This window comes from Lepisma saccharinum, chromosome 15 (assembly GCF_977018435.1).
Source record: "Lepisma saccharinum chromosome 15, izLepSacc3.1, whole genome shotgun sequence".
Taxonomy (NCBI): Eukaryota; Metazoa; Arthropoda; class Insecta; order Zygentoma; family Lepismatidae; genus Lepisma; species Lepisma saccharinum.
The window spans coordinates 69,983,150-70,010,747 of NC_139243.1; the positions used below are offsets into that span (position 1 = coordinate 69,983,150).

A 27,598-nucleotide genomic window follows, 5' to 3' on the forward strand; every position below is an offset into this window, starting at 1 on the left:
TGCAATTTTGCAGCAAGTTAAACACATTTGTAAAATATCATGACTAAAAATACAGAAGAATCGAAACTGAATTCATTCAGTTCTGTAACAACAATTGATCATGAAATTATGTATACAATGATGGACGTTATATGTACACAGTAGTGGTAATCACTTATGTTTTGTTTTCAAGGAGACCTGGACTAATTATGTGTAACTTGGTGGGGGCACTCACCCTCCTAACGAATTTTCAGAATTAACAAGCTAATGGAACTGTTATTTTTTTTATTTATTTAAGTTGGGGGGGACCAACAGGCATTTAGCTGCCCAATTATAGGTCTCCACTAATTAAGATAATATTATATAAAACTGCAAATTATTGGTATGTACAGTCTTGGACACAGCTGGCTTGTGACGAACCTATTGAAGAAGCAGTGAAGCAAGCCATCAATGTCTGACCACCAAGCGCCTTGTGACTAGACAACCCAAACAGCATTGCAATTTTGCGGCTTGTATACCAGTCACGGGTATACATCTCTGTAAATTGAGTAGTGATGCCAAAAAGAAATACCAGATGAAGATTGCCGATCGTAATGTCTCGTGTACTCGACATGGAATAATACTCGGTCCACGTTACGTTCCATTATTTAATGTTGTTTGGGAATGAACATGACGGACTAGGTTTATATTTTCAATCCTTGCATTACAGTAAATTCCATATTTTACAATTATATTAATGCTTTGAACGAAAATAATGCCCAGAAAAACATCGAAGACACGTTCACACCATTCTTCTCACACACATGCACGTGAAAACAAACACACAAAGCTAAGTTTTAACTTCCAAGTGAATGTCCAAATAACAGTAAATGGAGAAGCACGATGTGCGAAACGTGGGATTTTTCACAGAAAGAATGCGTCTATTTGTGACATACGTGGTTTCTATTAATAGACAATGAAACAATTATGAGAGAAATTAACATGCATTTTCGTCTTCAGGTGCTGAGGAAGGAAACAGCCTGACTGGAAAAAAGAAAGCATGGTGCTATTGATAGGCTGTTGGTTAGCGTACAGAGCTTTCATCAGTGAGGTCTAGGTTCGATCCCCACCAAGGACATTTATTTTTATTCATTTCTATTAGTGAAGAAGTATGTAATATTGTTTTCTAGGCATTTTGACGAAAGGATACGCATCAAATTTGTTCGTTTAATCTGTATTTTCATTCTTCTAATAAGTTCTCTATCGCAATGGGATATAGAGATTCTCTATCAAAGCGATGGATATCTTCTCAATGGTTACGTAGCTGCGATTCTCCAGTCCCTTACACCCACTTGTCTTATTTATTTACTTCATTTCATATCTAACGAAAACACACAGATATAGTTAGAACAAGAAACACACCTCGCGTCGAAGGTTCCAGACTCGAGTTCTGGCTTTTTTTTTTGCGAGGGTGATTATTCTTGTGTGTCTGTTTATCATCTTTGTCAAAAAAAATATTCCTCATTATTGACGTGATTAACCTAGGGGGAGACCAAAGCTACTGAAATAACAAAAGTACAGAAAATGCAAGACACATCTGCCTAGGCATGTTATACCTTGGGAATTAGCAATCTGAAAATTAACTTGCGTTTCAGTCGACTACTTGCGAAAGAGTTTCGTGTTGCCTCGTTTGGAGTGTTGGTTATCGTGTCGGACCAGCATGCGGGCAACCCGAGTTCGTGCCCAGCGAAAGGCAAGTTTTTTTTTTTGTCTAATTTCATCCAAACTTATTTATAAAACTGAGGTTTCTGCAAAACCTTTTGAATTTCATGCCACTTCGTATGTTGGTAATCTGAAAGCATCAAAGATGAAAATTTGATGTTTCGAAGCGACGATGTATATGTGCTTGTGTTGAAAAAACGCAGTTATTTATTAACGAAAAACATGCAGCCACGTGTTCATTAGAACGCTTCCTAGTTGTCAGTGCTAATATGGCAGTAATTACAGTCTGTCAACACACACCAACTTTCACGTTTCCCGTAAAATTATTACCTTTCCACGTATCAAAATCATGAGTGCTGTCTAAAGCAATACTTTGATACTTGCGTTTGCATGTTCGAATCTAAAAGTAATACGAAACTTTTTTCCCAACAAATGACATTCAAACCATTAATAACTGTTTGAAATGTGATACTGATATCATATATGGAAAGAATAAAAATGGAGAATTTCGCTTAATACAACTTATAAATAGGGAGCGGAAGTTGATGAAATGTCATCTTTTTTCTCACATCTCGGACACGATGCCCATTAAATATACACAATATTACACTTCATCTAGAACCCAAAAAAGGTAATTTTAAAGTGCATTTTTTTGCATTTGTTGCCATTTGTCAGGTTTTAGGTCATTTTCCCGGATTTTCGGCATTTACCCGTCATTTTTTGCAATATTCGGTATATTGTTTCATCATATTTTGTCACTTCTTTAATTTTGGTAATATTCTTGAATCTTTTCACCAAGGTATATATATCTCGCAGGATTGCAATTTACGAGCAAAAGAAATGCTGAACTGGTGACAGTCTTTGTTGTGTCGGGGGAAACCACCAGGTGCCCGCCTGGGGCAAACTCAGATTTAACATCAGAAAAGGAGAGGCTTGAAATACCATAGCTAGACCCCGTTTGCACTGAAAATCCTCGTTGCATATTTTAATTGAATGTGCATGTGTTATCATTTGGTGCCCTTTTTTTTAAAGCAAGATTGCATTTTGTTTAATTTCATTTTCATTTCAATTTTTAAACTGAAACTAACAAATTTGATGGTCATTTCTTGCATTTTACGTCATTTTTTCCCCATATTTTAGGATATTCTATAGGTCATATACCTATATTTTTTAGGTCATCAACTTCCGCTCCCTACTTATAAATATATTAAATTATGTGGATACCTGATGTGAAACGTACGATGCACGATCAGAGAGTCTGAATGTTGCATTGAAAACTGCAGAGAACAATGACTGACTTATGAACAGTGAAAGGTTTTTCCATGCTCCAATGGGATTTTATTTATAACTATAAATAAACAAGGGAGAAGGTCACAGGTTGGTATGAACTAAATTGTAATCTAAAAGTTTTAATTGAAGAAACAAAACACGTTCGCGGTTAAAAATAGGGCGGTGGCTCAGTCGGTAACGCGTCTGACTACCATGCTAAAGGTCCCGGGTTCGATCCCCGGCCGGTTCAAATCCGGGAACTTTTCTAACGATGGAAGCGGCCCCGGCGCCCACCCAGCGTCGAATAACATGGGTACCTGGGGGGTAAAGGCGGTCAGGGGCGTGGTGCTGATCACATCACCCCCACTCCCGACCGGATCAAGAAAGTGTGGGGCGTTACCCCCACACCCCCTATACGCCTTCATGGCGTGGTGCTAAGCACAGGGGAACACTTTACTTTTTACTTTTTTACTTTATATCAACTGTCACAATATGGATATGAATATTGAAGTATATTAGAGTATATTTTGAATGCAATATTATCAGTGCAAATTAATGCATCAAGTAAAAATAAGTGAAAAAAACACACAAAAAACCTGAGATGCAAGTAAATGAGTAATTTTTATGATTTTGCAAATGTAGCAGTAATTAGCAAAGTATCTTAGGTGCTATTTTATGGTGGTAGAAATTTTTTGATTCAGATGTATGTGTGTGTTTATAGCTATGTAGGATATATATGCTGTCTCTAGACACTCAGTAGAATTCCACCCCCCTCTGGAAATTTCTTAATACCACACTGCAGTTACCCAATAGAAATCCCACCCATGCTTTCAAATGGCACATTTAAAGCATGTTGGCAGTAGTTGTAAGATGGAAAACCTTTTTTCCATGATGCAGGTTTTTTAACAGAGGAAACAATTGCTCATGTCTTTTCCTGATCCAAAGTGCAAAGCAAATAAGGAAACTTCATCCCTTGGTGTCACATATTATTACAGAGCAATTACAGCAACTGATGTGCAACCACAGTGCAGAACAGTTATTTTGACAAAATCCTGTTTCCCTACTGGTTGATTCCAAACACTAGGCCTAATTGGTTGTTTGACTGTGAGTTCCTTCGTAGGGAAATGTGGCAACAGAGTATCACTGCCATAAAGGCAGTTCTTGCACCGGATATAAGAACAGCTGTCCTGTAATATTTGGAAATTGTTTTGCATGTTACATTTTGAACATTTATACAATCAAATTTATTGAAAATTATCTTCTTAATGTGAAGAAGTTGGTATCAGGGTTCTTGTCCCTCGTTTTCCCATGGTGCTGATATTTATAGTTTACTGTTATGTAGTACAGTAATATTAGACTTGTTGTGTTGCATGTTTAATGCCTACTCCTGAAATTAGCAAGTAGATAAATCAGTTTATCTTGTGACTGCAATCTATAATTGTTCACATTGAAGAATTTAATGAAGTTAGTGTTGGTGATAGTAAAAGGAGTGAAAGTCACAGTAATGTTATCTTGGCATCTGAGGTAAGCAATTATTAAAGTACAGTCTCATTTCTTGATAGCACAGAAAACTAGATGCTACTCCCTTAAAGTATTTTGTACTGCAGATATTAGTAATTATTTTAGAAGCACACCTACATTTGTATGTTCATTTTTTTTCAGATGCTTGAACAAGAGCTATATGGAAGGACAGGTCCAAGATGTTCCAAAGTTATTTACCCATTTACCAATATCTGCAGGAAAAATGAGTGATCAAGAGCAACCAAAAAATAATCCAGAATATCTAAGTGAAGAAGGGATAGTAGAGGCTGAAACTTCAAAATCGTCTAAACCCAAGGGATATATTGAAGATGACAAGGGTGATAACAGAAGAAAGCAATATATTTGTTCCTTGTGCACCAAAAGTGTCTTCAAAGAAGAACATTTGAATAAACATATAAGGGTTCTTACAAAAGAGAAGCCTTTCAATTGTTCAACATGCAAGAAACATTTTGAATATGAACATGGCCTTAATAGACAGATGAGAAAGAAGAAACCTTTTAAGTGTCCAATTTGCAAAAATAATTTTGCATATGAAGGAGATCTTCAGATCAATTGCACAATTTGCGGAAAAAAATTGCACATAAATATTACCTTAAAATACATAGGAGAACACACACAATAGAAAAACCTTTTAAGTGTGCAATTTGCAACAAAGATTTTGCCCAAAAACCACACCTCTATAGACACATGAGAATACACACAACAGAAAAACCTTTTAAGTGTGCAATTTGCACCAAAGATTTTGCCCAAAAACTTAACCTTAGGAGACACATGAGAATACACGCAAAAGATAAACCTTATAATTGTTCTATTTGCGACAAATTGTTTTCCTACAAAGACTTGCTTCGTAGACATATGAGGACACACACAAATGTAAAACCTTTTAAGTGTACAATTTGCAACAACGATTTTGCCCAAAAACCACGCCTCAGTAGACACATGAGAACACACACAAAAGAAAGACCTTTTAAGTGTGCAATTTGCACCAAAGATTTTGCCCAAAAACATAACCTTAGTAGACACATGAGAATACACGCAAAAGAGAAACCTTTTAATTGTTCTATTTGCAGCAAAGTGTTTTCGTTCAAGGAACCTCTTAATATGCATATGAGGACACACACAAAAGAAAAACCTTTTAAGTGTACTATTTGCAACAAAGATTTTTTCCAAAAACCTAACCTTAATGTACACATGAGAATACACACAAAAGAAAAACCTTTTAAGTGTGCAATTTGCAACAAAGATTTTGCCCAAAAACCACACCTCTATAGACACATGAGAATACACACAACAGAAAAACCTTTTAAGTGTGCAATTTGCAATAAAGATTTTGCCCAAGAAAATTATCTTAATATGCACATGAGAGTACACACAAAAGAGAAACCTTTTAATTGTTCTATTTGTAGCAAAGAGTTTTCCCACAAGATCTCGCTTAATATACATATGAGGACACACACAAAGGAAAAACCTTTTAAGTGTACAATTTGCAATAAAGATTTTTTCCAAAAATCTAACCTTAATGTACACATGAGAACACACACAAAAGAGAAACCTTTTAATTGTTCTATTTGCAGCAAAGTGTTTTCCCACAAGAACTCACTTAATATACATATGAGGACACACACAAAATAAAAATGTTTTAAGTGTTCAATTTGCAACAAAGATTTTGCCAAAAATAACACAACCTTAATAGACACATGAGAATACACGCAAGAAAGAAACCTTTTAAATGTTATATTTGCATCAAAGAGTTTTTCTACAAAGACTCACTTAATAAACATATGAGGGCACACACAAATGGAAAACCTTTTATGTGTACAATTTGCAACAAAGATTTTGCCCCGAAAACAACACCTTAATGTACACACAAGAGTACACACAAAAGAAGAAACTTTTCATTGTTTAAAATATGACAAGTATTATACCCATAAATGTATATACTTACTAAACACGTGAAGAATAGAATAGAACAGAACCATAAAAACAGTTTGCACACAGGGAATGGTGGTTTGGCGCAGTGAGTGTTTCTGAGTATAAATCTCTGGAAATCCTTGTCATTCTGTGCATATATCATTTGGGATGGGATCCACAGCTCTGTATTATACAAATCTATACTTCATGTCTACAACTATGGTGCCACCATTTTATTAATTGAGATCTCAACCATCCGTTCTAATGGCACTGTGCAAACCTGATTTGATAGAGTTGTTAGAAAGTAACCATTCAGGAAGTGGTTTTTTTTAAATAGCAAGCCATTGCTTAAGAATTTATTTTTTTAGCCAAAGTACCAAGCAAAGAAAGAAGCTTCATCACCAGTAGGAGTAACTGGTTTTAAAGCTTCCCTATTTTGATGCATTTTTATTAATTCATGATAATTATTATCACTCGTATTATTCAAGTTTGATCAACAGACTGATCTCCCTCACCATGCAATATTTACTTGCGATACCAATGTCCATGACAGAGTGGTTAGCACAGCGCACTATGATGCTAGGGGTCCAAGGCAAGGTTGTTAAAGGTCCAAACATTTTAGGTAAATTCAATTCCGGTGTAGGAGAGAAAATTAGAAAGCGTAAATAGGTTCTGGACCGTATAGAACCATTTTATCTATGACGTATTTGAATTCTGTCCAGGATCCTTTTTTCCGGATGAATATAAATACAGTCTAGGAACCTTTTTCAGAATTAATTAAAATACAGTACAGGAACCTCATTTCAATGAAACAATATGCAACTTGGACCAAATTTAAATTGTGTGAGAGAAAAAAATTCCGGTCCTGCAGTAGAACCCATTAGATTTTAAGGGTTCCTGGACCTTTAACAACTCTGGTCCCAGGTTTGAATCCCAGCCTGTGAATGGATGTTCTTTGTATCTCTTCATCAATTTAATTATATCATCACTCATCCTCATATTTGCAATTAGGAAAACGTGGCAGAAATGTGAAGTAAAATAAATCAACCAATCAATGCTTTAATAATTATATTGAAAATATTTTTACCCTTGAACTTGATTAGGTAACGTTCAGTTTGAAATTCTTATACAGTTAATAATTTCTTATAGATTAATATATCCTGTAACATTTGTGACTCATGTTTGTAGATGTATTTCATGTCTAAGTATGTGAAATGGCAAATGTAAACTTCACATATTAAATAAAATATTTTAAATATTGAATTGTATTAGAATGTTTTGATAAATTGGAATCTTATTTATGCTTTATATTGTTAATATATTTGTGTGTGTATGTGTGTGTGTGTGGTGAGAGGCGGTAATAGATAATATTGAAATAGAGAAAACATTTTCTTGTACCCTTGAATTTCTGGAAAGTACGCCTTGGATACCGAGAATTATACTTGAATTTTATCATGATCCTGCAGTGGCCACCATGTACTAGCAAAGTTATAATCACTTATGGACACAGATTTTGTGATAAGTTAATAACAATTTTTTTTAATGGTGATAAAGTTTAATGCCCTGATAATCTCTAACTCTTTTCAAATAATGTTTAAATCTGATGTTAGTGTGATTGGAATGAGATTGCATTGATTGAAATTACTTTTTTCTCTTTGAAATTTATTATGATATTTTATGTTCAATTTTGTGCATGAAGTTTTTGTGTTTCTTAACATATTGAATTATTTTGATGATGAATCTTTTAAATGTGTAATATTTCAAACTTCTCATTTTTGAGAAAGCAACAATACTCAATGCCAGTCATTCATGAATAGTTGTAGATCATCCTTCTGAAAATGCAAGTTTTAATTAACAATTTTCAGCAAAAAAATCATTGTTTTGCAACACCTAAACCTCATTGCATAGCTGGGAAATGCTGTGTTTGTAATCGATTCCATTTTAAAATATCACATTCGTTTCATGACATTAAATAACTCACTAATTATTCTCCTGCAACATTATAATACTTGGAGCCATGGTGGGTAGGGTGTCTGTTTCCATGCAAAAGACCCAAGGTCGGAATTTTTCTGGCCTTCTCCTCCCCCTCCCCCTCCCCCCCCAAAGCATATCTGGGGCTCACCAAGCCTCAAATCAATAGATACCTGGGGGCAGCCCCATGGGGTAAAGGCAGTTGGTGAGTGGTTCTGATCACATCATCTCCAAAAATGGTCGAGAATGTGTCTCGGCCTACCCCCACATACCCTAAATGTGCCGTCATGGCATTGTGCTACATCCACAGGAAACTCCTTTTTTTATGTTTTTTTTAAAAAAAGCATTATGATATTTTAAAAAGTCTTGGGACATTTGGTACTTTTTTGTGAACTTCTCTGTAGACCCAGAGGATGCAAAGATAGGATTTTTGAAGTGTTGCAAGACTTTTTAACATGCTGCAGTTACAAAAGAAAAATATAAAACAATCTGTTGATTGTCTCTTCTTCAGTTTCATGTAAATACTATTCATTCGTGCCTTTTGGGTTAGCCTGGAGATGGAGAAAAGAGACATAATAATATATGCAAATACAGTTGTTAAAATAACGCCTTTTTATGCCATGCTGTCCATCATTCTCTGTCATTTGCAACAAAAACAAGTTGCTGCGGTAAAGGCTGATACCAACAGTCACATAAGAGACACGGAAGGGAAGAGTGCAAGAATAAATTATACAATCCACAACCCTCCTGCCTCGCTTGAATGTAGATAAAACAAATCGAATTCCACAGCAGCCTTCACACGTCTTTCGCAAGAACTCCAAATTATCTGACCTGGAAACAGCCCAAGATGGTAGTAATGCTGGTTTTAAAAATGTCCAACACGAGAGTGCAAGCAGGAATTAGAAATGAAATATATCTTCTGTTTCCATACAGACTTTACCTACCAGGTAGTCACATGCCTTCAAGAAGTTTTGTCACAGTTGTCCCTTTACCCATGCCTTTGATCTTGTCAGTCATCTGCTTCCCAGGAGGTGGAGGGTTTGTTCGGTAATTCTCCGTAAAGCTAATCTGCCACAAGGAAGGGTCAGCGAATTTTTGGAAAGGACAATGTATCCGTATGCCACACATCCATAAACTCTCATATGTTTTACTGTAGGCTTCCTTCCCGTCAAAGCAAATATCACTGAAGAAGCAAATAGGTATTTAGTACAAAGGAGAACATGGATGGGACAACATACAAAAGAAAAGCAAGATTGGTGGCAGTCGGTTGCGGGCAGAGAGAAGGCCTTGATTATGAGAGTTCGTTTTCACCAGTAATAAGAATGGTATCAGTACGTGTATTGTTAACTGTGGGAGCACATTACAAAATGAAAGTAAAACTCTATGATGTAAAAACTGCATATTTATATGGTAATTTAAGGGAAGAAATATACATGGAACAACCAGAAGGGTTCATGGAAGATAGGCATAAAAACAAAGTTTGTAAATTACAAAGAAGTTTGTATGGGTTACCACAATCAGGTCTTTGTTGGAATGAGAAACTGAACGAAGTTCTCACCAAAATAGGTTTCAAAAGACTGGAAAGTGATCCTTGTATCTATAAACTGAAAGGACAAGAATTTTTGTACATAGGAGTATATGTTGATGATTTTTTGGTAGTAGGTCCAAATAATGAAAGGGTAAATAAGATAATGCAAATAATTCAGAAATATTTTGTAATTCAATAGAATAATAGCTTAAGTTCATTTTTGGGTATGGATATAATTGTAACTGAAGAAGGTTATCAGTTGTCACAAAAGGGTTATATTTCAAAAATATTAAAGAAGTATGAACTTCATGATTGTAATCCAGTGAGAACACCAGGTGATTTGAACCAAGATTTGCATAATTTTGAAGAGTCAAAACCAGTTGATAAAACAAAGTACTTACAAATGTTAGGCTCACTTATGTATTTATCTGTAGGGTCAAGACCAGATATAGCTTTTTGTGTGAGTCAATTGTCAAGGTATAGTAAAGATCCAAGGGAAATACATCTAACAGCATTAAAAAGAGTATAAGATATTTGAAAGGAACGTGCAATTATGCATTAAATGTTTCAAGTGAAGGTGGTAAGCTTGAATTATGCACGGATGCAAGTTGGAGTACAGCAGTAGAAGCAAAATCTCGTACTGGCTATCTTGTCAAGGTTGGAAACTCAGTCATCAGCTGGAAAAGCAAATTACAGAATTTGGTTGCTTTGTCTACTTGTGAGGCAGAATTGATTGCATTATGTGAAGGTTTGTGTGATATAAAATGGGTCATAAGTTTAATATCAGAATTAGATGTTGGAAATTTTGTAAATAGACCAGTGATTGTTAAAACTGATAGTAAATCAGCAATTGATTGGATCTCAAGTAACACTGTAAAGGCAAGAACTAAACATATAAATAGAAAATATAATTTTGTAAAACTGGATGTAGCAAATGGGAATGTGTATCTTCAACATGTAAATTCAGAAAATCTAGAAGCTGATATACTAACTAAAAATGTGACTAAATCAAAAATGGAGAAAATATGTAAGGGGATATTCATGTAAAATAATTTAGTATTAGCTAGTGTATGTGTAAAAGTAGAAATACTATTGTTAGCGTGTAATGTTCGCAAAGGGGGGAATGGTGTCAGGTGTGGTGTATCAGATTTGCGGACTGGCAACATCATGACCATAACTCCAAAGGCTAACATTCTAATTATACTACCCCTTGATATTAAAATTCAATTAATATTAATTACTATTATATTACTAATAGCACTAATAATATTACAAATAAAGCATCCACTATCTATGGGAATTATACTAATTGTACAAACTTTCACTGCCTGTCTAACAATATCAACATTGACAAAATCCGCATGGCTTTCCTACGTATTATTCCTAGTATTTCTAGGAGGAATACTAGTTCTTTTTATTTATATAACAAGACTCACACCAAACAAAATATTCAAATTAAGAATAAAAATATTAATAGTAAATATAATCCCAATATTATGTCTATTTCTATTAATAGTAATAGATCCATTAATGACACCCTCCACACTACAAAATATAGATACATATACAACATGAAGTAATACTAGTTCTTTTTATTTATATAACAAGACTCACACCAAACAAAATATTCAAATTAAGAATAAAAATATTAATAGTAAATATAATCCCAATATTATGTCTATTTCTATTAATAGTAATAGACCCATTAATGACACCTTCCACACTACAAAATATAGATACATATACAACATGAAGTAATGCATTACTAGGAATAAAATTATATAATGAATCCATTATATTAATAACTATTATAACAGTAATCTACTTATTTATTACAGTAACTACAATTGTAAAAATTCACTAGACTTTCGGAGGGATCTCTAAAAATAATTAAATAATTACAAATGACAAATCCAACACGAGTTTATCACCCCCTACTTAAACTAGCAAACCATGCATTAGTAGAATTATCAGCTCCATTAACCCTGGAATGCTAGCTGGGGTGCACCTGTACCCCACTCACATGAAATAGTTAAATTTCTTCCTAACAGATGGCGCCACATATTACTGGCTTCTAGTAGTTTCATATTTCAGAGAGTTAGTTTCGCAGTGACCTTCAACAGTGAAAGAACGCTGTACATTTAGCTGCTAGAGCTTGTGTGGGGTGCACCTGTACCCCAGGGTAGCAATTGTGTTATTCTTCATATTTTTTTCAAAAGGTATATAGCAACGTGCAAACTGTTTTTTATGAAGTTCCAATAACAATTTTGTTCTTATGACAGGTAATAATAACTTATTTTTTATCAGAAGACTTAGAGATAGGCCTGTATGTCCGGTTCCATGAAATATATTTATCATTCAAATTTCATTTTATGATTTCAGTTTTCCACTCTTGTGTTTATAGTAGACTTATATTTTATTTTTATTTTTTCTTTAGGAAACCATGAGTTCAAAGAAAGTCTTCAACTTTGCCTAACTTTTTTTTTTCAATTATTACAAAGTTGAAATATGTTAAAACTTTGCTCTTTTTATGTTTGTTTTGAAAAATAAAAATCATACAAAGTTTATTTCAAGGGTAAAATGCGCTATGCGTAGAAAGTTCATTTGTTTAGAACACAAAAAAAGTGTGCCCTAAATGTGCCTAACTTTTTCATTATCAATTATTGAAAAGTTGAAATATGTTAAAACTTTGCTCTTTTTATGTTTGTTTTAAAAAATAAACATCATACGAGCTTATTTCTCACATTTATTATTTGGGGTACGTAAGTACCCCAGGGTACCATTCACGTCATAAAAATGATGGGTAGCATTCCAGGGTTAAATATTTCCTATTGATGAAATTTTGGTTCACTTATGGGTATATGTCTCTCAATTCAAATTTTAACAGGTCTTTTTCTAGCAATTCACTTTATTTCAAGAACAGATTTAGCCTTTACTAGAGTAATACACAATTGTCGAGATGTAAATTATGGGTGAATATTACGAACTATTCATGCTAACTGAGCCTCCTTATTCTTTATATATATATATATACACACACACACACACACACACACACACACACACACACACACACACACACACACACACACACACACACACACACACACACACACACACATATGTTGGACGAGGAATATACTATGGATCTTCTCTATATATTCATACATGGTCAGTTGGATTTGTAATTATAACAACAACAATAGCAACAGCATTTGTTGGGTATGTAGGAACCACATTAGTTCAATGAATTTGAGGTGGGTTTGCAGTAGATAACACCACCTTGACCCGATTCTTCACCTTTCACTTCTTACTACCATTTATTTTAAGAGCAATATCATCTACTTTTCTTACACCAAACCCGATCTAATAATCCACTTTCTATTAACAGCAATATGGATAAGATCTCATTCCATCCATATTTTTCTATAAAAGGTATATTATGGTTTATAATTACAATCTTAATGCTAATACAACTTTCATTAATATTTCCCACAATCCTAGGAGACCCAGAAAACTTCACTCCAGCAAATCCACTAGTAACACCAGACATATCCAACCAGAATGATATTTTCTATTTGCATATGCAATTCTACGATCAATCCCAAATAAATTAGGTGGGGTACTAGAACTAGTATTATCTATTATAATTCTTCTAATTATACTAATACATCATGAAAGAAAATTCCGAGGTTTACAATTCTACCCAATAAACCAAATATTATTCTGAATAATGTTAGCAACCACTATTCTATTAACGGATTGCAGCCCGACCGGTAGAAAACCCATTCATCACTACTGGGCAAGTATTAACAATTATATATTTTATATACTTCATCATATCCCCAGCAACATTACTAATATGAGATAAAATATTAAAAAATGGCTTCTTGGCCGAAATTTAAACATATGTCTTGAAAACATAAAATAGAATATAAATATTCTAGAAGTCTATACATTCTAACTATTATGCAATTAAAGATATATTGATATAATTAACCCCCTAAAACCAACCAAAAAGAAAACAAATAATTCAAAGAAATTGGAAGAAATCTCCTCCAAGCCAAATATAATAATTTATCATAGCGAAATCGTGGTAAAGTACAGTGGTGGAAAAAAGTTCTTCCCCATAAGACTTGAATGGCAGTAAATAATGCCGGAAGGGTAGGCAACACATGTTGCACCGTTAGGTGATCGGGTGATTCTGTCTGTCTCAAGAGCAACTCGCCTTTCATGCAAAAGCTAACAGGCACAGGAAATGTAGGAAAGTCACGTGACTTGTCAGGTGGAATGTTGTTCGTCAGAAAATCGCCTTTTCTCAACCCAGGTCGCAGAACCGACAAGAGCTACACGTTATATCTCCGAAAATGATTCCCCTTAAAACGTTGAAGGAAACGCTAAAACAATTCTTGCCTTAATTACTGTATGTGCCGCAGTAGCACAGTCGTTAGGGCGTTTTATTACCATGCGAGAGATCTAGGTTCGATCCTCGACGGGGGATAATCGGGATTTTGTCCACCTGTTCAAGCTGCTTCGGTGCCCACCCAGCGTCGTATAAAGTCGGTACCTGGAGGAAACTCTGGGGGAGGGGGGAGGGGATATGGCGGCCAGGGGCGTTGTGCTGATCACATCATTCCCACCTTCGGCCTGATGAATAAAGCATGGAGCACTAACTCCACACCCCCTATACACCTTCATGGCTTGGTGCAAAGCACAAGGTAGGACTTTACATTTTAATTTACTATACATCCCTAAGTAACAAAACTTCCCAATCTCTACGTGGGCTTTCTTCCAAGTTCCGTAGGGATGTGAATAGGCTCCAATATTTCTTGACACAATTCATACATGTTATATTTCCTTATAAGAACAACAGACGATATATATTTTGTGTCTTTTTTTTGGCGGGGAGGTATAATCCAAACATGTGAGGTGATCCTTTTCCCACTACTCACTCCATTCTCAGAAATAAATCGCAATTCCAAACACTGAAAATGAGGCACTTTCTACATCTTAGCATGCAAATATCTACATAGTAGCAAAGTAATGTGTGGAAAGAGAAAAATTAACGATTTGTAACGGCAATCTGGAAATCTTTTAGTTTATTTTTTTTCAATTTGAATTGACATTCATAACATTCATTAACAATTCCAATATTGACAAAAGAATAGCTTAGGCGTTCTGTTACTTTCAATTCTTCATTATCGTAGTCACCGAAACTCTCTCTCTCTCTCTCATCCTTCCCGATGGCGCTGTAGTAGAGGAGTCGCCTTGTAATCAAGAAGTCCCATGTTCGATACCCGGTGGAGACACAGTGGTTAGGATCCCACTTTAAACTGTAGATGCAGTCTCGATTAGCCTTTATGTGCATAAAGTGGACTTAAAATACCAAATGAAAATAAAAATCAAAATCACCGTAACTCTCTACAAAGCCAGAGGACCCATTTTTGAAACCTGATGAGGCTTAGATGTAGCATTGCATTCGTATCATTACCCATCATCTTCGTCGTCGCGATTATCGCAAGAGGTAAAAATGCGACACAAAATAACCCAAACAGAAGCTTGGAATCAATCTGAATATTGGTTACGTTGGATACGTGGTTGAATTGTTTTAAATATCACTTCCTGTGATGTAATAGGGTTTTTGATTAAGGACCATTTGTATAATGCATATCGTTGATGCGAACAATAAGTAGTTTCACGTTCACCACACTCTTCGGTTGTTTAGAAATCGTAAGGAAGAAGGATCTCTAAATTTCCGCTTTCACATGTCAATGAATAAGTTCAGTGTAGGTCACAAAAGAGATTTACATATTGTTATGGTATCTTTTAAATACCACGAAATCTAATTCCAATAGAATACGATACTACTCCTTACGTTCCTGTAAATGTTCACCATTAGTCTGGCGAAAGAAAGTAACTAAGATTTCCGTGTTTCCTTGAGGAAAGATAAGGCGCCTGCTTGTAGTAAGCAAGCACCAACTGCTTCGATCAGTGACCTTCACTCCCAGAGTGACTCACAGCTGGCCTGCGCTCGTTCCAGTGTGCGTATAAAACAGGTATTTTATTTCGTTCGTTCCAATCCACAGTTATATGAAGCTAACATTATAATATTTTCGTAAAATATGTAGTAAACAAGTTGTATACATTGTGGTTTTCCAGAGTGTTGTTGCCTGCTATTTACACGCGGGAGATGGGGGTGTAGTAAACATTTCTGAACCCAAAGGTCGAGCACGAAGGGAAAGTTGTGTAAGCATTGGAGGTAATAACAAGGTAATGGAGGTTGAAGAAAATGCTGGAATAAATTATATCAGAAATTGAGTAAAAACAGTTCTCATCACACATAGCGCTATCAGATCACTCGTCAGCGGAAAGTAGGACAAATTGTCTCAAAATGTTGAACACGATCGTATTTGCAGTAACTATAATAGGTTACTAGGACATCTTAGCATATAACGAGAATATGACACATCTTCAGCTGAAAAATTAATGTTGAAGTGAACGGTAAAAAAAAAAAAAAGGTAAAGTGCTCCCCTGTGCTTAGCACAACGCCATGAAGGCATATAGGGGGTGTGGGGGTAACGCCCCACACTTTCTTGATCCGGTCGTGAGTGGGGGTGATGTGATCAGCATCACGCCCCTGACCGCCTTTACCCCCCAGGGTTTCCCCCAGGTACCCATGTTGAGTTCAAAATTCCTCAACTCCTAATTAATAGCACGGCTGTATGTGATTTCAACTTGTGTATGTAAGACAGAACGTTTTTCGTCGATGTGGGGCCAGGAAGAGAAAACAATCCATGAATTCTGGAAGAAAAAAATTCACAATTTCGTAAACAAAGTCTGGAAGTTCTTGTTTATTAATATGTAAAAAAAAACCTACTATACACTGGGAAAAAATAGAATTGTGTGCCTTATTTCTCCAATAAGGAGAAAAATTACTTGTTACTTCGAACAAATTACCGACACTTATATCGATAAAACTTCACAAAGTAAGCATTTTTATACATATATCCGGACTTTTTCGGATCTAGAAAATCGTGAAGTAATTTCTGAGCTGGGATTGTAATTGTTTTCCGAACATCCAGTAGCAACCATGCACACTCTTTGATTTAAGCATACTTCTCCAAGGAACCACGTTATCTTAGACTTCCCTCAGTTTTTCTGTTTCTTCATCTAATTTGAAGTTACGTGAGGCTCAAAACACGTATAAGACATTTGAGATTTCTTTCAAATTCCTTCCGGAGGCCAGACACAACTATAAAATGTAGGACACGTCCGGAAATAAGAATGATTCTTATAAGTCTTTTTATTTTCTTATTTAGCGTCGTTTTTCTTTCACCTCTTGCTAATCGCGACGACGAGGATGAGTGATATGATAAAATTGATGAAGGGGCACTCACAAAGAACACCCATACATACGACGGGATTCGAACCCAGGACATCAGACATCGTAGCGCACTGTGCTAACCACTCTGTCGCGGACGGAATTCTTATAGCCCTAATCGTTCCTCAAGCAATTTTCCTATCTTTAACTACACACGAAACATAATGAAGAATCTAAATAAACAGGTGCCAGTTCACACTCTAACCGTAAAAAAACATATGCATGTGAAAATGCAAAATAATATTTATTTTTAGGTAGTTGTGACTTATTATTGTATATTAAAGAAATATATTAGTGATAAAATGACGGAAGTAGAGGAACATCTCCAATGAAACACTCATGCCTTATGGATATTTTTATTTCTTGCCGAACAAGGTTCCGAGTTCGAGTTCCGACCAAAATGGATTCATTGTGTATGTTCATTCATGTCTTTAATGTAATCATAAATCGTCGTCATGAATAATTTAACTTCAGAGGAAGAAAACTGAGGTAATTACTAATAAAAAACAATAACAAAACAAATTTGATCTTAAAGCCCTGGCTTTGCGCTACATATTCCATCACGGGGATCATAGGCGTGTGCCCATGGGGCCAGGGGGAGGGCAAATGCACCCCTAATCATGGACGTCTGCAGATTTTTTCCACAAAGAGACAAGCTAGGTATTTTTCCATGGGGCATATTACCCCGATAATAGTATTGCATTATCGCATTCCTGCATCCTCATTATAATAATGAATGTAAATTATTATGACTGAAATCAAATTATACATGTGAAAACGTACTTTTTGGTTGACATTAGTTTTCTAAGGGGAAGATGTGGCAATCCTTGCCTCCCTTTCAGACATCTATGCCCCTATATTATTATATTTTCACCTAGAAATTTAGGATAGATGAATCCTATCGCCGTTATTAAACTATATTATACTCTTAAAGAAAATTAAGTATTTTTAATCCGATGAAAGTTCAAGGCAACTAGGGGGGAAGGGGGTGCAGTGGCGAAACCACAGCCCCCCACAACCTTGAACGGAAATCAATTTTAGGGGCAAACATGGAAGTAAAGGAAAGCAAGAGTAGCAGAATCTAAGAGTAGCAGGACAAAAGAATACTCAAGATGGATTTTGTTTTCACGTCTTTCTTGCATTATTTCTTCCAGACTGCCAAGAGCACCTGCGGGGGGGAGGGGGGACAGCTGCAATTGCCCCCTTGATTTCAAATTTTATACAAATATAAATACCTTTTGTAAAATGTTCTTGCTCGCTTCGTCGCAATCTCTGCTTTTCTTGCAGTCTAGTCAAGTTCAGAGCCGTAGCTAGGGGTCGGCGGGAGTTAACCCTGGACGCCAAACGATGTAAATGAAAAAAATTGTAAAAGAGAATAATATGGCGCTGCATGAATTTTTTCCCCATATTAAATCGACATTGTTTTCATTTTGCAAAAATTTGGATCTGAAAATTTATTGGTCGCTTTGCTCGCAATTTGTTTTCTGTAATGCATTTTATATTACCGAGGAGAGAAGTACTGCTGCTAAAAGGTTTTCTCTTAAGTGCATGAACAATTGTTGGGAGGAAAAGGAACGCGCAGATTTGAGAGACAATTTATATGATTTTTACTGTTGGTATATATGTATATATATATATATATATACGTGTGTATGTGTGTGTGTGTGTGTGTGTGTGTGTGTGTGTTGCATATATATTTGTATTTATATGTTTGTGTGGGGCGGGGGAGGGGTGTATATATAAACACACCCATCAATGCAATAAAATTTAAACAAGTGAGATGAAATTACGTTATTCTTTTCCGGCCTGAAATATAATCAAGGCTATCCCCCCCTAATCAGAGGGTCTGCGCACACCTATGACGGGGACTGGCACTTTACGTAGGTGTAGACACGCTTCGTACAATTTGATGATATCGCGATTACGTAATGGATGTGCAGCCACTTAACTGAACCCCCCAAAATTCACATTTTATTACTAAATTGTAAATTAGCATAATATCACATAGTTTACCTATTCATAATATGCGCCGCTTTGGTGCACTTTGTGGATTGTGCATTAATCAACATCAGGTTAATCGCGGCAGGCAAAGTGGAGGGAAAATGACAATGAAGCACAACGAGGGGGCCCTTGGTTCCCGATTAATGAAACTTTGTCTACATGCAACTGAGTCGCTGCGTGAAATCGCTGAAAATGTAATTTCTTAATTTCTTAATTTTGCTTATTTTATATTGCTTTGCTAGCACTTGGCGTCAACAAAGGCGATGAGGATGATTAATGAAGTTATGAAATGGATGATAGGACATGATGATCCATGTCTTACACAAAATTCTAAGTTGGGACTAATGAATAGCGATTCGTCTTATCATTAGTCAAGTAGTTGTTTTTAACTCCAATCTTTTTCAAGGACTTCTGGGTTGACAGCATGTGTGTTGCGCGATGATGATTCGACCATTTCAGTGAACTTTCTTGACAATGACTCTAATATCAGTAAAGAGAACATTTTCTTACGAGTAGCTGTTGTTAAGAAACCAATTCCTGAAACTTTTTTCTGGTAGTCTCACGGCACCCAGCTGTCGTTTGTTATGGCTGGGCCTTGGGGTATGACTCACGCTGCTGTTAATACTCAATCATTCCCGAGAATCCAGATCCGCCAGGCAAACCCAAGCAACAATTTTGTTATTTGGGTTGCATAGACAACAGGCTTTAAGATGTTATGATATCGTAGGTCTCGTGGCCCAATAACTACTTTCCATGACTGTACCCCAAACCCAAAAAAAAAACTTAAATAAAATTAATAAGAAAAAGTATACCCCCATAATAAAATTCTAAATAAAACACTCATAAATGAGATACTAGCATATTCAGATATAAAAATTAGCGCAAACCCACCAGCACCATATTCAACATTAAACCCAGAGACAAGCTCAGATTCTCCCTCATCAAAATCAAAGGGAGTTCGATTAGTTTCAGCTAAACAAGACCTTAGTCAAATTAAACCTAATGGAAAAGCAATAAAAATAAATCACAGATAATATTGAAAAATATTAAATAAAAGTAAGTTATAACCACCAATTAAAAAAATAAAAGATAATTAAATCAAAACTAAACTCACCTCATTGCATCCACTCATATGGGATAAAGTAAACAGAGCTACACAACAAGTTGTAGAACACTACAGCAAGCTTTCAGAAAGGAGACTTGATAGGACATTCTACCAGCTAATTGAGGAGGAACAAGCTATATACAGCAACAATGAAAGAAGGGAAACAGTTGATGTCACTGGTAAAATAGAAACTAAGAACATTGACAACAGATTATTTATAAATCTTACGGATATTGAAGTACCTGATGAGTATATAGAAATTTTTCAATTCAAAATGAAATTTTCAGTTGGTAGAGCTTATACAGGGTGTTTTGTAAGTTCGTTTACAATGCATGGGAGGTGATTGTACGAGTGAAAATAAGGTGGAAAGTTCATGTAACAAAATTCCGGAAACGGCTTTGTTGCAGAGTTATTGACGTTTGAAAACGTGGGAAAATGATTTTCCGAAGTGAATAATGGCAAAACGGGTGGAGAGAAGTCGTCGGTGTTGGGCGGTCCACTAAGAAATTGGGTATGCTCTCAAAAAATCACGCGGCAATATTGTGCAATGTCGGCGCAAGAGATTCCCCAAAGGACATGAACGAAGATGTTGACGGGAGTGGGGTGGGTGTGCGTTCTGCGTGAGCTGGCATCGACGAAAATTGGCATGTGTTGAATGGCACCAAAAAACAAAGAAAATTTCCTGAACGAAGGGCACCATGCCGTAAAAACAAAAAAAATGAACTGTCATAGGTTGCATACCCTGAAGGGCACACAGTATGCTTAATGGAGATGTGAAGGGAACCTCATCACAGACGGTTTTCAAAGTGTCCACCATGTACTTCCAAGCAGAGATGACAACAGCGAATTAAGGATTGTCTAGTGCGACCCAACAATCCCGGCGTTTCTGCTATCGATGCTGCAGCTACATTGATACGGTCAACAAGGTCCTCGGCTGACACGACAGGTGTTTCGTAAACGAGGCGTTTCATCTCTCTCCAGAGAAAGAAATCCAGGGGCGTAATATCAGGCGATCGAGGTGGCCATGGCACAGGCCCTACCCTGCCAATGCACTAATTGTGGAATACGGTATTGAGAAAATGGCTCACATTCCGATCGAAATGTGGGGGTGCACCGTCATGTTGAAACCACAGTCTTTGTCTCAGTGCCAAGGGCACATCCTCTAGTACTTCAGGCAAAACATCACTGAGAAATGCTTGATAAGTGGGTCCACATAGGCAAACAGGGAGAATGTACGGTCCAATCAAATGGTCATGCAGTATCCCACAGCACACATTCACTGCTAATCTGTGCTGATGATGTGCCACTAGCAGTGCATGTGGATTTTCATGTTCCCACACATGACTGTTTTTACTATTGAACACACCAGTTTTCGTGAAGATAGCCTCATCAGTCCATAGTACCGTATTCTGAAAATTGGGGATAGTTTCAATTTGATGAACAAACCATTGGCAAAAGTCCTCACGTGGGCCAAAGTCCCGAGGTAAAAGGTCTTGCACTTTCTACAATTTGTACGGGTGCATCCCCTCTTCTGCCAGGACTCACCAAACATTCACATGGAAGGTGTTTCGTTCGTGGGCTAGTGCGCGCGTACTGGTGCCTGGATGATCCATCACTGCAGTTAGCACATCTTCCACACACCATCGTGTTTGCACACTTCGCAGTCGTCCAACTTCTCGATGAGGTGGCAACACTGATCCTGTTTCCCAAAGTCGAGTGTCTACATTTTGAAATAAGGTGTGCGATGGTAACACCCTATTTGAAAAACATGCCCTATACCGACGCCTTGCAGCATGGCTATTACCTCCAGCCTCCCCATAAATCAGATGCATGTCCGCCTGCTCTTGGGACGTGTATGCAGCCATCCCTTACACCGGGCTACAAGTGTTTATGGCCATTAACACTAGTACACTTCACAGAACATGATGGGCTGTGGCTAAGAATTAACACGTAACACTGCTAGGTCAAATGTTTGCCCAACACTACTGTCCAAGAACCTCACGTCTTTCCATTAAACTTGAATGTTTAACAACGTGCTGCTGTCACAGCACCTGAAGCACGAATGGCACAGACACGTGCGCTCCTTCATGAGGAAACCTACACTGTTGGCGCCCCTAGCAGGAAATATGGTACTTAACGTCAGATCACACAGACACCCATCTGCCCTTCAGGGTACGCAACCTATGACAGTTCTTTTTTTTCGTTTTTACGTCATGGTGCCCTTCGTTCAGGAATTTTTTCTTTGTTTTTTGGTGCCATTCAACACATGCCAATTTTCGTCTATACCAGATCACGCAGAATGCACACCCACCCCACTCCTGTCAACATCTTCGTTTGTGTCCTTGGGGAATCTCTTGCGCCGACATTGCACAGTATTGCCGCGTGATTTTTTGACTAGAGCGTACCCAATTTCTTAGTGGACCGCCCAACACCGACAACTTCTCTCCACCCGTTTTGCCATTATTCACTTCGGAAAATCATTTTCCCACGTTTTCAAACGTCAATAACTCTGCAACAAAACCGTTTCCGGAATTCCGTTACATGAACTTTCCACCTTATTTTCACTCGTACAATCACCTCCCAAGCATTGTAAACGAACTTACGAAACACCCTGTATACACAAGGAAGATTTTTTGATTTCAATAGAAAAAGAACTGAATTTCTTAGATGATGAGGAGGAAAAGAGAAAATTACAAAGTCTCACACATGATGCTCTTTTGAATACAACAGAAGAAGTAACATAGGTTGGAGGAAAAAGATCATAATTTCAAGATCTCGTTGAGAGAAAACGACATTTTCTTAATAAAATCGGACAAGGAAAATAAACCTCTCCTTGTCCGAATTAAGGACTATAAAGAAAAATGGAAGAATGTTTCAAAGTAAACAATTTCACAGAAAGTTCTCTAAACCCTATAACTAAAATAATAAATGAGGTAAAGAAATAATTGAAAACAGTATCAAGATACCAAGAGAAATGAAGAAAAAAAACTCATTGTCAAAAATTCAACCCTGTCGATTGCCTTTGGACTACCAAAACCTCGCAAACCGGGAACTCCAATACGACCCATCATTGGAACTTTCACACATCCTGCATACAAAGTATCCAAATATTTATTTAAAAGGCTTGCTATAATTAAACAACAAAGACCATTCAGTGTTCAAAATGCATATGAAGTGAAACAGAAACTAAAAAATATTGTTTGGAATAATGAGTATCGTATTGCAAGTTTTGATGTTGAAAATGTATATCCTAGTATCCCAATATAAGGTGCCACAGATGCATTACACAGATGGCTTATTGAGATGAAGGTTAACCCAGTAGAATCATGGGAAATGGTTCGATGGTTTACTGTATGTGCAAATTACAATTACGGTCTATCAATGGGAATACCAGTATCCGGAATCATCTCCAGCATTTTCCTTCATTACATAGAATCTCCAATTCTTAATGAGATAGGTGCGGATATCATACTACATCAGATATGTAGATGTTGTGCTAATTATTGCTAAAAATGAGAACACCATCATGGACGTATTTAAATTGTTAAATGAATCACATCATCGAATAAAATTCACTTGCAAACCCATGAATAACAATATAATTTCTTTCCTTGATCTGCAAATTAAGACAACTGACAGAACAATTCAAACATCAGTGCATAGGAAAAAAATAGCAGGGGAAAAATACGTCTATGCCAATTCAGAACATTCACATATAACAATGAATAATACATTTTAATTTTTTTTCCTGAGAGCACAAAGACTATGTTCTAATAATAAGGATATCAAAAATGAAGAAGAAAAGCTTTTTGATATAGCAAAAGAAAATGGCTTTCACACTAACAGAATAAACCAAATGAAAAAACAAGTCGCAAGAAAACTAAAGGAAAAGAGAAATACAGACAAAGATGAAAAATCTGTTGAAAAGAAATTTGTGTGCATTCCATTCCACAAGGGATTCTCACATAAAATTGCCAAAGTTTTTAGAAGATTTAATTTCAAAATTGTTTTTAGATCACCAAGAAGTTTGGAATGCACATTTAATGAATTCAAAATGAGAAAATCTCTACCACATGTCGAAACCACAGGAATATATAATATAAGTTGTTCATGTTCAAAGGATTATGTAGGACAAACAGCAAGGAAAATGGCAATAAGATGGCACAAACACGAACATTATAAATCTAAACCCAAGAACAGGTTTGTCAGCTCACATCGTCGAAGATAAGCATTTGATTAAAAAGAGAAGGGTTTTAAAAAGATTGACGGGAAACATACAGTTAAATGTCTGGGAAGCTTCATTCATTGCAGAAGAACACTGGAATAAATTAAATAATGAAAATGGTAACATAGATCCAGTTTGGAGTTTTCTTTTTCACAAATGGAGTAAGCCACCATCTTTAAAATTTAATGTAACAGAAAACATCAAGAAACTTTGTGAAAACCTGTTGATATTTGGGATTCATAAGTTTACATAAAGAATAATGTGATCAAAATTTTTATTATTTGAAATAAAAATAAAACAGACTGCTTCTGTTCACAGTTAAGTTGATATATTACAACAATGTAACATTGACAACATCCATTATGTAACGGTTCTTTTTGTTTAAAAAGTTGCCTACCATTGTTATAACTGTATCTTTAGTCAAAATGAAAACAAATGTCTGATGAAGGGAGTGTGTGTTCTCCTGAAACGTCACAACGAAAAACTATTTTCTTATGCTTGTAATAACCGTAAACTACAGGAAAATAATAAACTCACCCTGTAAGTGAGAATCTGAGCAACTGCTCGAAGACCCCCGAGCAATGCATAATTAGAATTAGATGATCACCCAGCAGATATTACTGTATATACTCCCATTCTTATACAACATAGAAAGAAAGAGGCCCCAAATAAAAATTAAATAATAAAGTATGATAGGGAAAAACAACCCAAAGAAATAAAGACAAAAACAATCTAAAAACTGGAGATATAATAAGAATAGTAATTTCTCAAAATAGGTAATGTCTGTTCCTTAGTAAACAACCTAATTGCATCAGCAAAAGGCTGAAAGACACCACAAACCCCAACCCTATTAGGGCCCTTTACGAATTTGGATATATCCTAAAACCCTGCACTCAAACAAAGTAAAAAAATGAAATCTAACCAAATCACATACAACTAAAATAATAAAAGAAATAATTCCAATAAATAAATCTAATATCATTTACTATAAAAAGGTAATTATCTTCATTTTTGAATCCTAAATTCAATGCACTTTTCTGCCATTATATTAATTATTATTAATCAATATTATATATATAAAAAAAATATTTGGTCCTTTCGTACTAAAACATTTAAAACATTAAGAGATAGAAACCAACCTGGCTCACGCCGGTTTGAACTCAGATCATGTAAGAAATTAAAGGTCGAACAGATCATCAAATTTGAAATGCTACACCCAATATCTTAATCCAACATCGAGGTCGCAACCCCTCCTGTCGATATGATCTCTCAAGAATGATAATGCTGTTATCCCTAAGGTAACTTATTCTTTCAATCATTAATTATGGATCCAAATAACAAAAATCATTGAATATTAAATAAAAAGAGTTAATCATTATCTTCCCAGCACCCCCAACAAAATATTACCTAATAACATATATAATCATAATCCTAACCAAAATATTATTAAAACAAAATAAAGATCTATAGGGTTTTATTGTCCCCTTAAGAAAATAAAGCCTTTTCACTTTAAAGTAAAATTATATATTAATTAATCAAAGACAGCTTACTCCTCGTCCAACCATTCATTCTAGCCTCCAATTAAAAGACTAATGATTATGCTACCTTCACACGGTCAAAATACTGCTGCGGCCATTAAACAAATGTCATTGGGCAGGTTATACTTCATATAAAACCATGAAAAGATGTTTTTGATAAACAGGCGAGAATTAAGTTTTGCCTAATTCCTCTAATTAATTAATTAAATATACTTATAGAATCATAATTTCTAAATCAAACTAATTAAAATATATAATTAGGTAATTAAGTAAAACTAAACTAAATTTTTAGCTAAATCCCAATAAATTATAACAAAATTACAAAAACTAGCAATCTCCAAACCAATAAATTTAATACTTTATTATAAAGTTATAACCAATATATTAACCAGAAGCACATCTCCCAAGTCATAACTAAATATTAACTAAATATTAATACTATAATATAAATTAATATAAAAATATTAAAACATAAAACTATATTAAATATAATTCCCTAATAACTAGATATAAGTCGAATAACATTTTATTACAAATAATAATTTTAACAGAAAAATATAACACTCTCACCTTAAAATTAACCTTACTAGCTCCTCACCTTTCGAGAAAAAAGAATATTCAATTAAAATTTAATCATACAAAAGGTATGATTATTAACATCTATAATAAAAATTAATATTTCGTATATTTAATAAATCCCTATATTATACTACTAATCTATCACAAACTAATTTATATATGATAAACATATTACCAAAAAAATATAAAATTCCTTTTCATATACAACCTATTTATAAACGAAATCAAATAGCAATAGAACCCCTATCAAAATATATCGAATTGCATGACTAAATATTCAATGTAAATGAATATCTATCTAATAGAAATATTTTGACATTAATCAAACTAGGTACACACATGCCTACTATGTTACGACTTATCTCACCTATATAAATGAGAGCGACTGGCGATGTGTGCATACCCTAGAGCTAATAAATCAAAATACTTTTCTAAAACAAAATTACAATTTAATCCAATTTCAAATATATTTTCAATATACCATCCAAATCAACACAATGTAACCTATCTCCAACTTCTCCTGAAATATATTACAAAAGAAAAAAGAAAATATATATTTAAATCCTCAAATTAAGGCGGTATACAAACTGATAACTTACAATAATAGGTCAAATAAAACGTGGAATATCGATTACGGAACAGGTTACTCTGAATAGAATAAAGCACCGCCAAATTCTTTGAATTTCAAGATCATAACTTTTACTACTCAAGCTAAATTTACAATGATTATAATAGGGTATCTAATCCAAGTCTAAATATATCACCTTTATAAAATTAATAAAAATAAAGAACAAATTATATTAAAAATTTCACCTAACAAATAAAATTCAAACAACCAAAAATTAATTATTACTACAATTAAGCCAAC

The 27,598-nt window shown here is 35.4% G+C and overlaps 2 protein-coding genes across 2 annotated transcripts in view; both read left to right on the forward strand.

The window, feature by feature from the left end:
• LOC145999317 (uncharacterized) overlaps nt 1-5,113 on the forward strand; it is a 71,893-nt gene extending 66,780 nt beyond the window's left edge. Inside the window, exon 2 of the mRNA XM_083136259.1 lies at nt 4,612-5,113. Coding sequence (XP_082992385.1) covers nt 4,612-5,113 — 502 coding nt within the window. The remainder of the gene's footprint in view (nt 1-4,611) is intronic.
• Nucleotides 5,114-5,118: 5 nt separating this feature from the next.
• On the forward strand, nt 5,119-6,642 carry LOC145999508 (uncharacterized). The gene has a single exon (XM_083136471.1). The coding sequence runs from the start codon at nt 5,179-5,181 to the stop codon at nt 6,121-6,123; it is 945 nt and encodes a 314-aa protein (XP_082992597.1). The 5' UTR covers nt 5,119-5,178; the 3' UTR covers nt 6,124-6,642.
• Nucleotides 6,643-27,598: the final 20,956 nt, after the last annotated feature.

Coding starts and splice junctions, on each gene's coding strand:
- LOC145999508 (XM_083136471.1), top strand. CDS start 5,179: ATGAGAATACACACAACAGAAAAACCTTTTAAGTGTGCAATTTGCACC.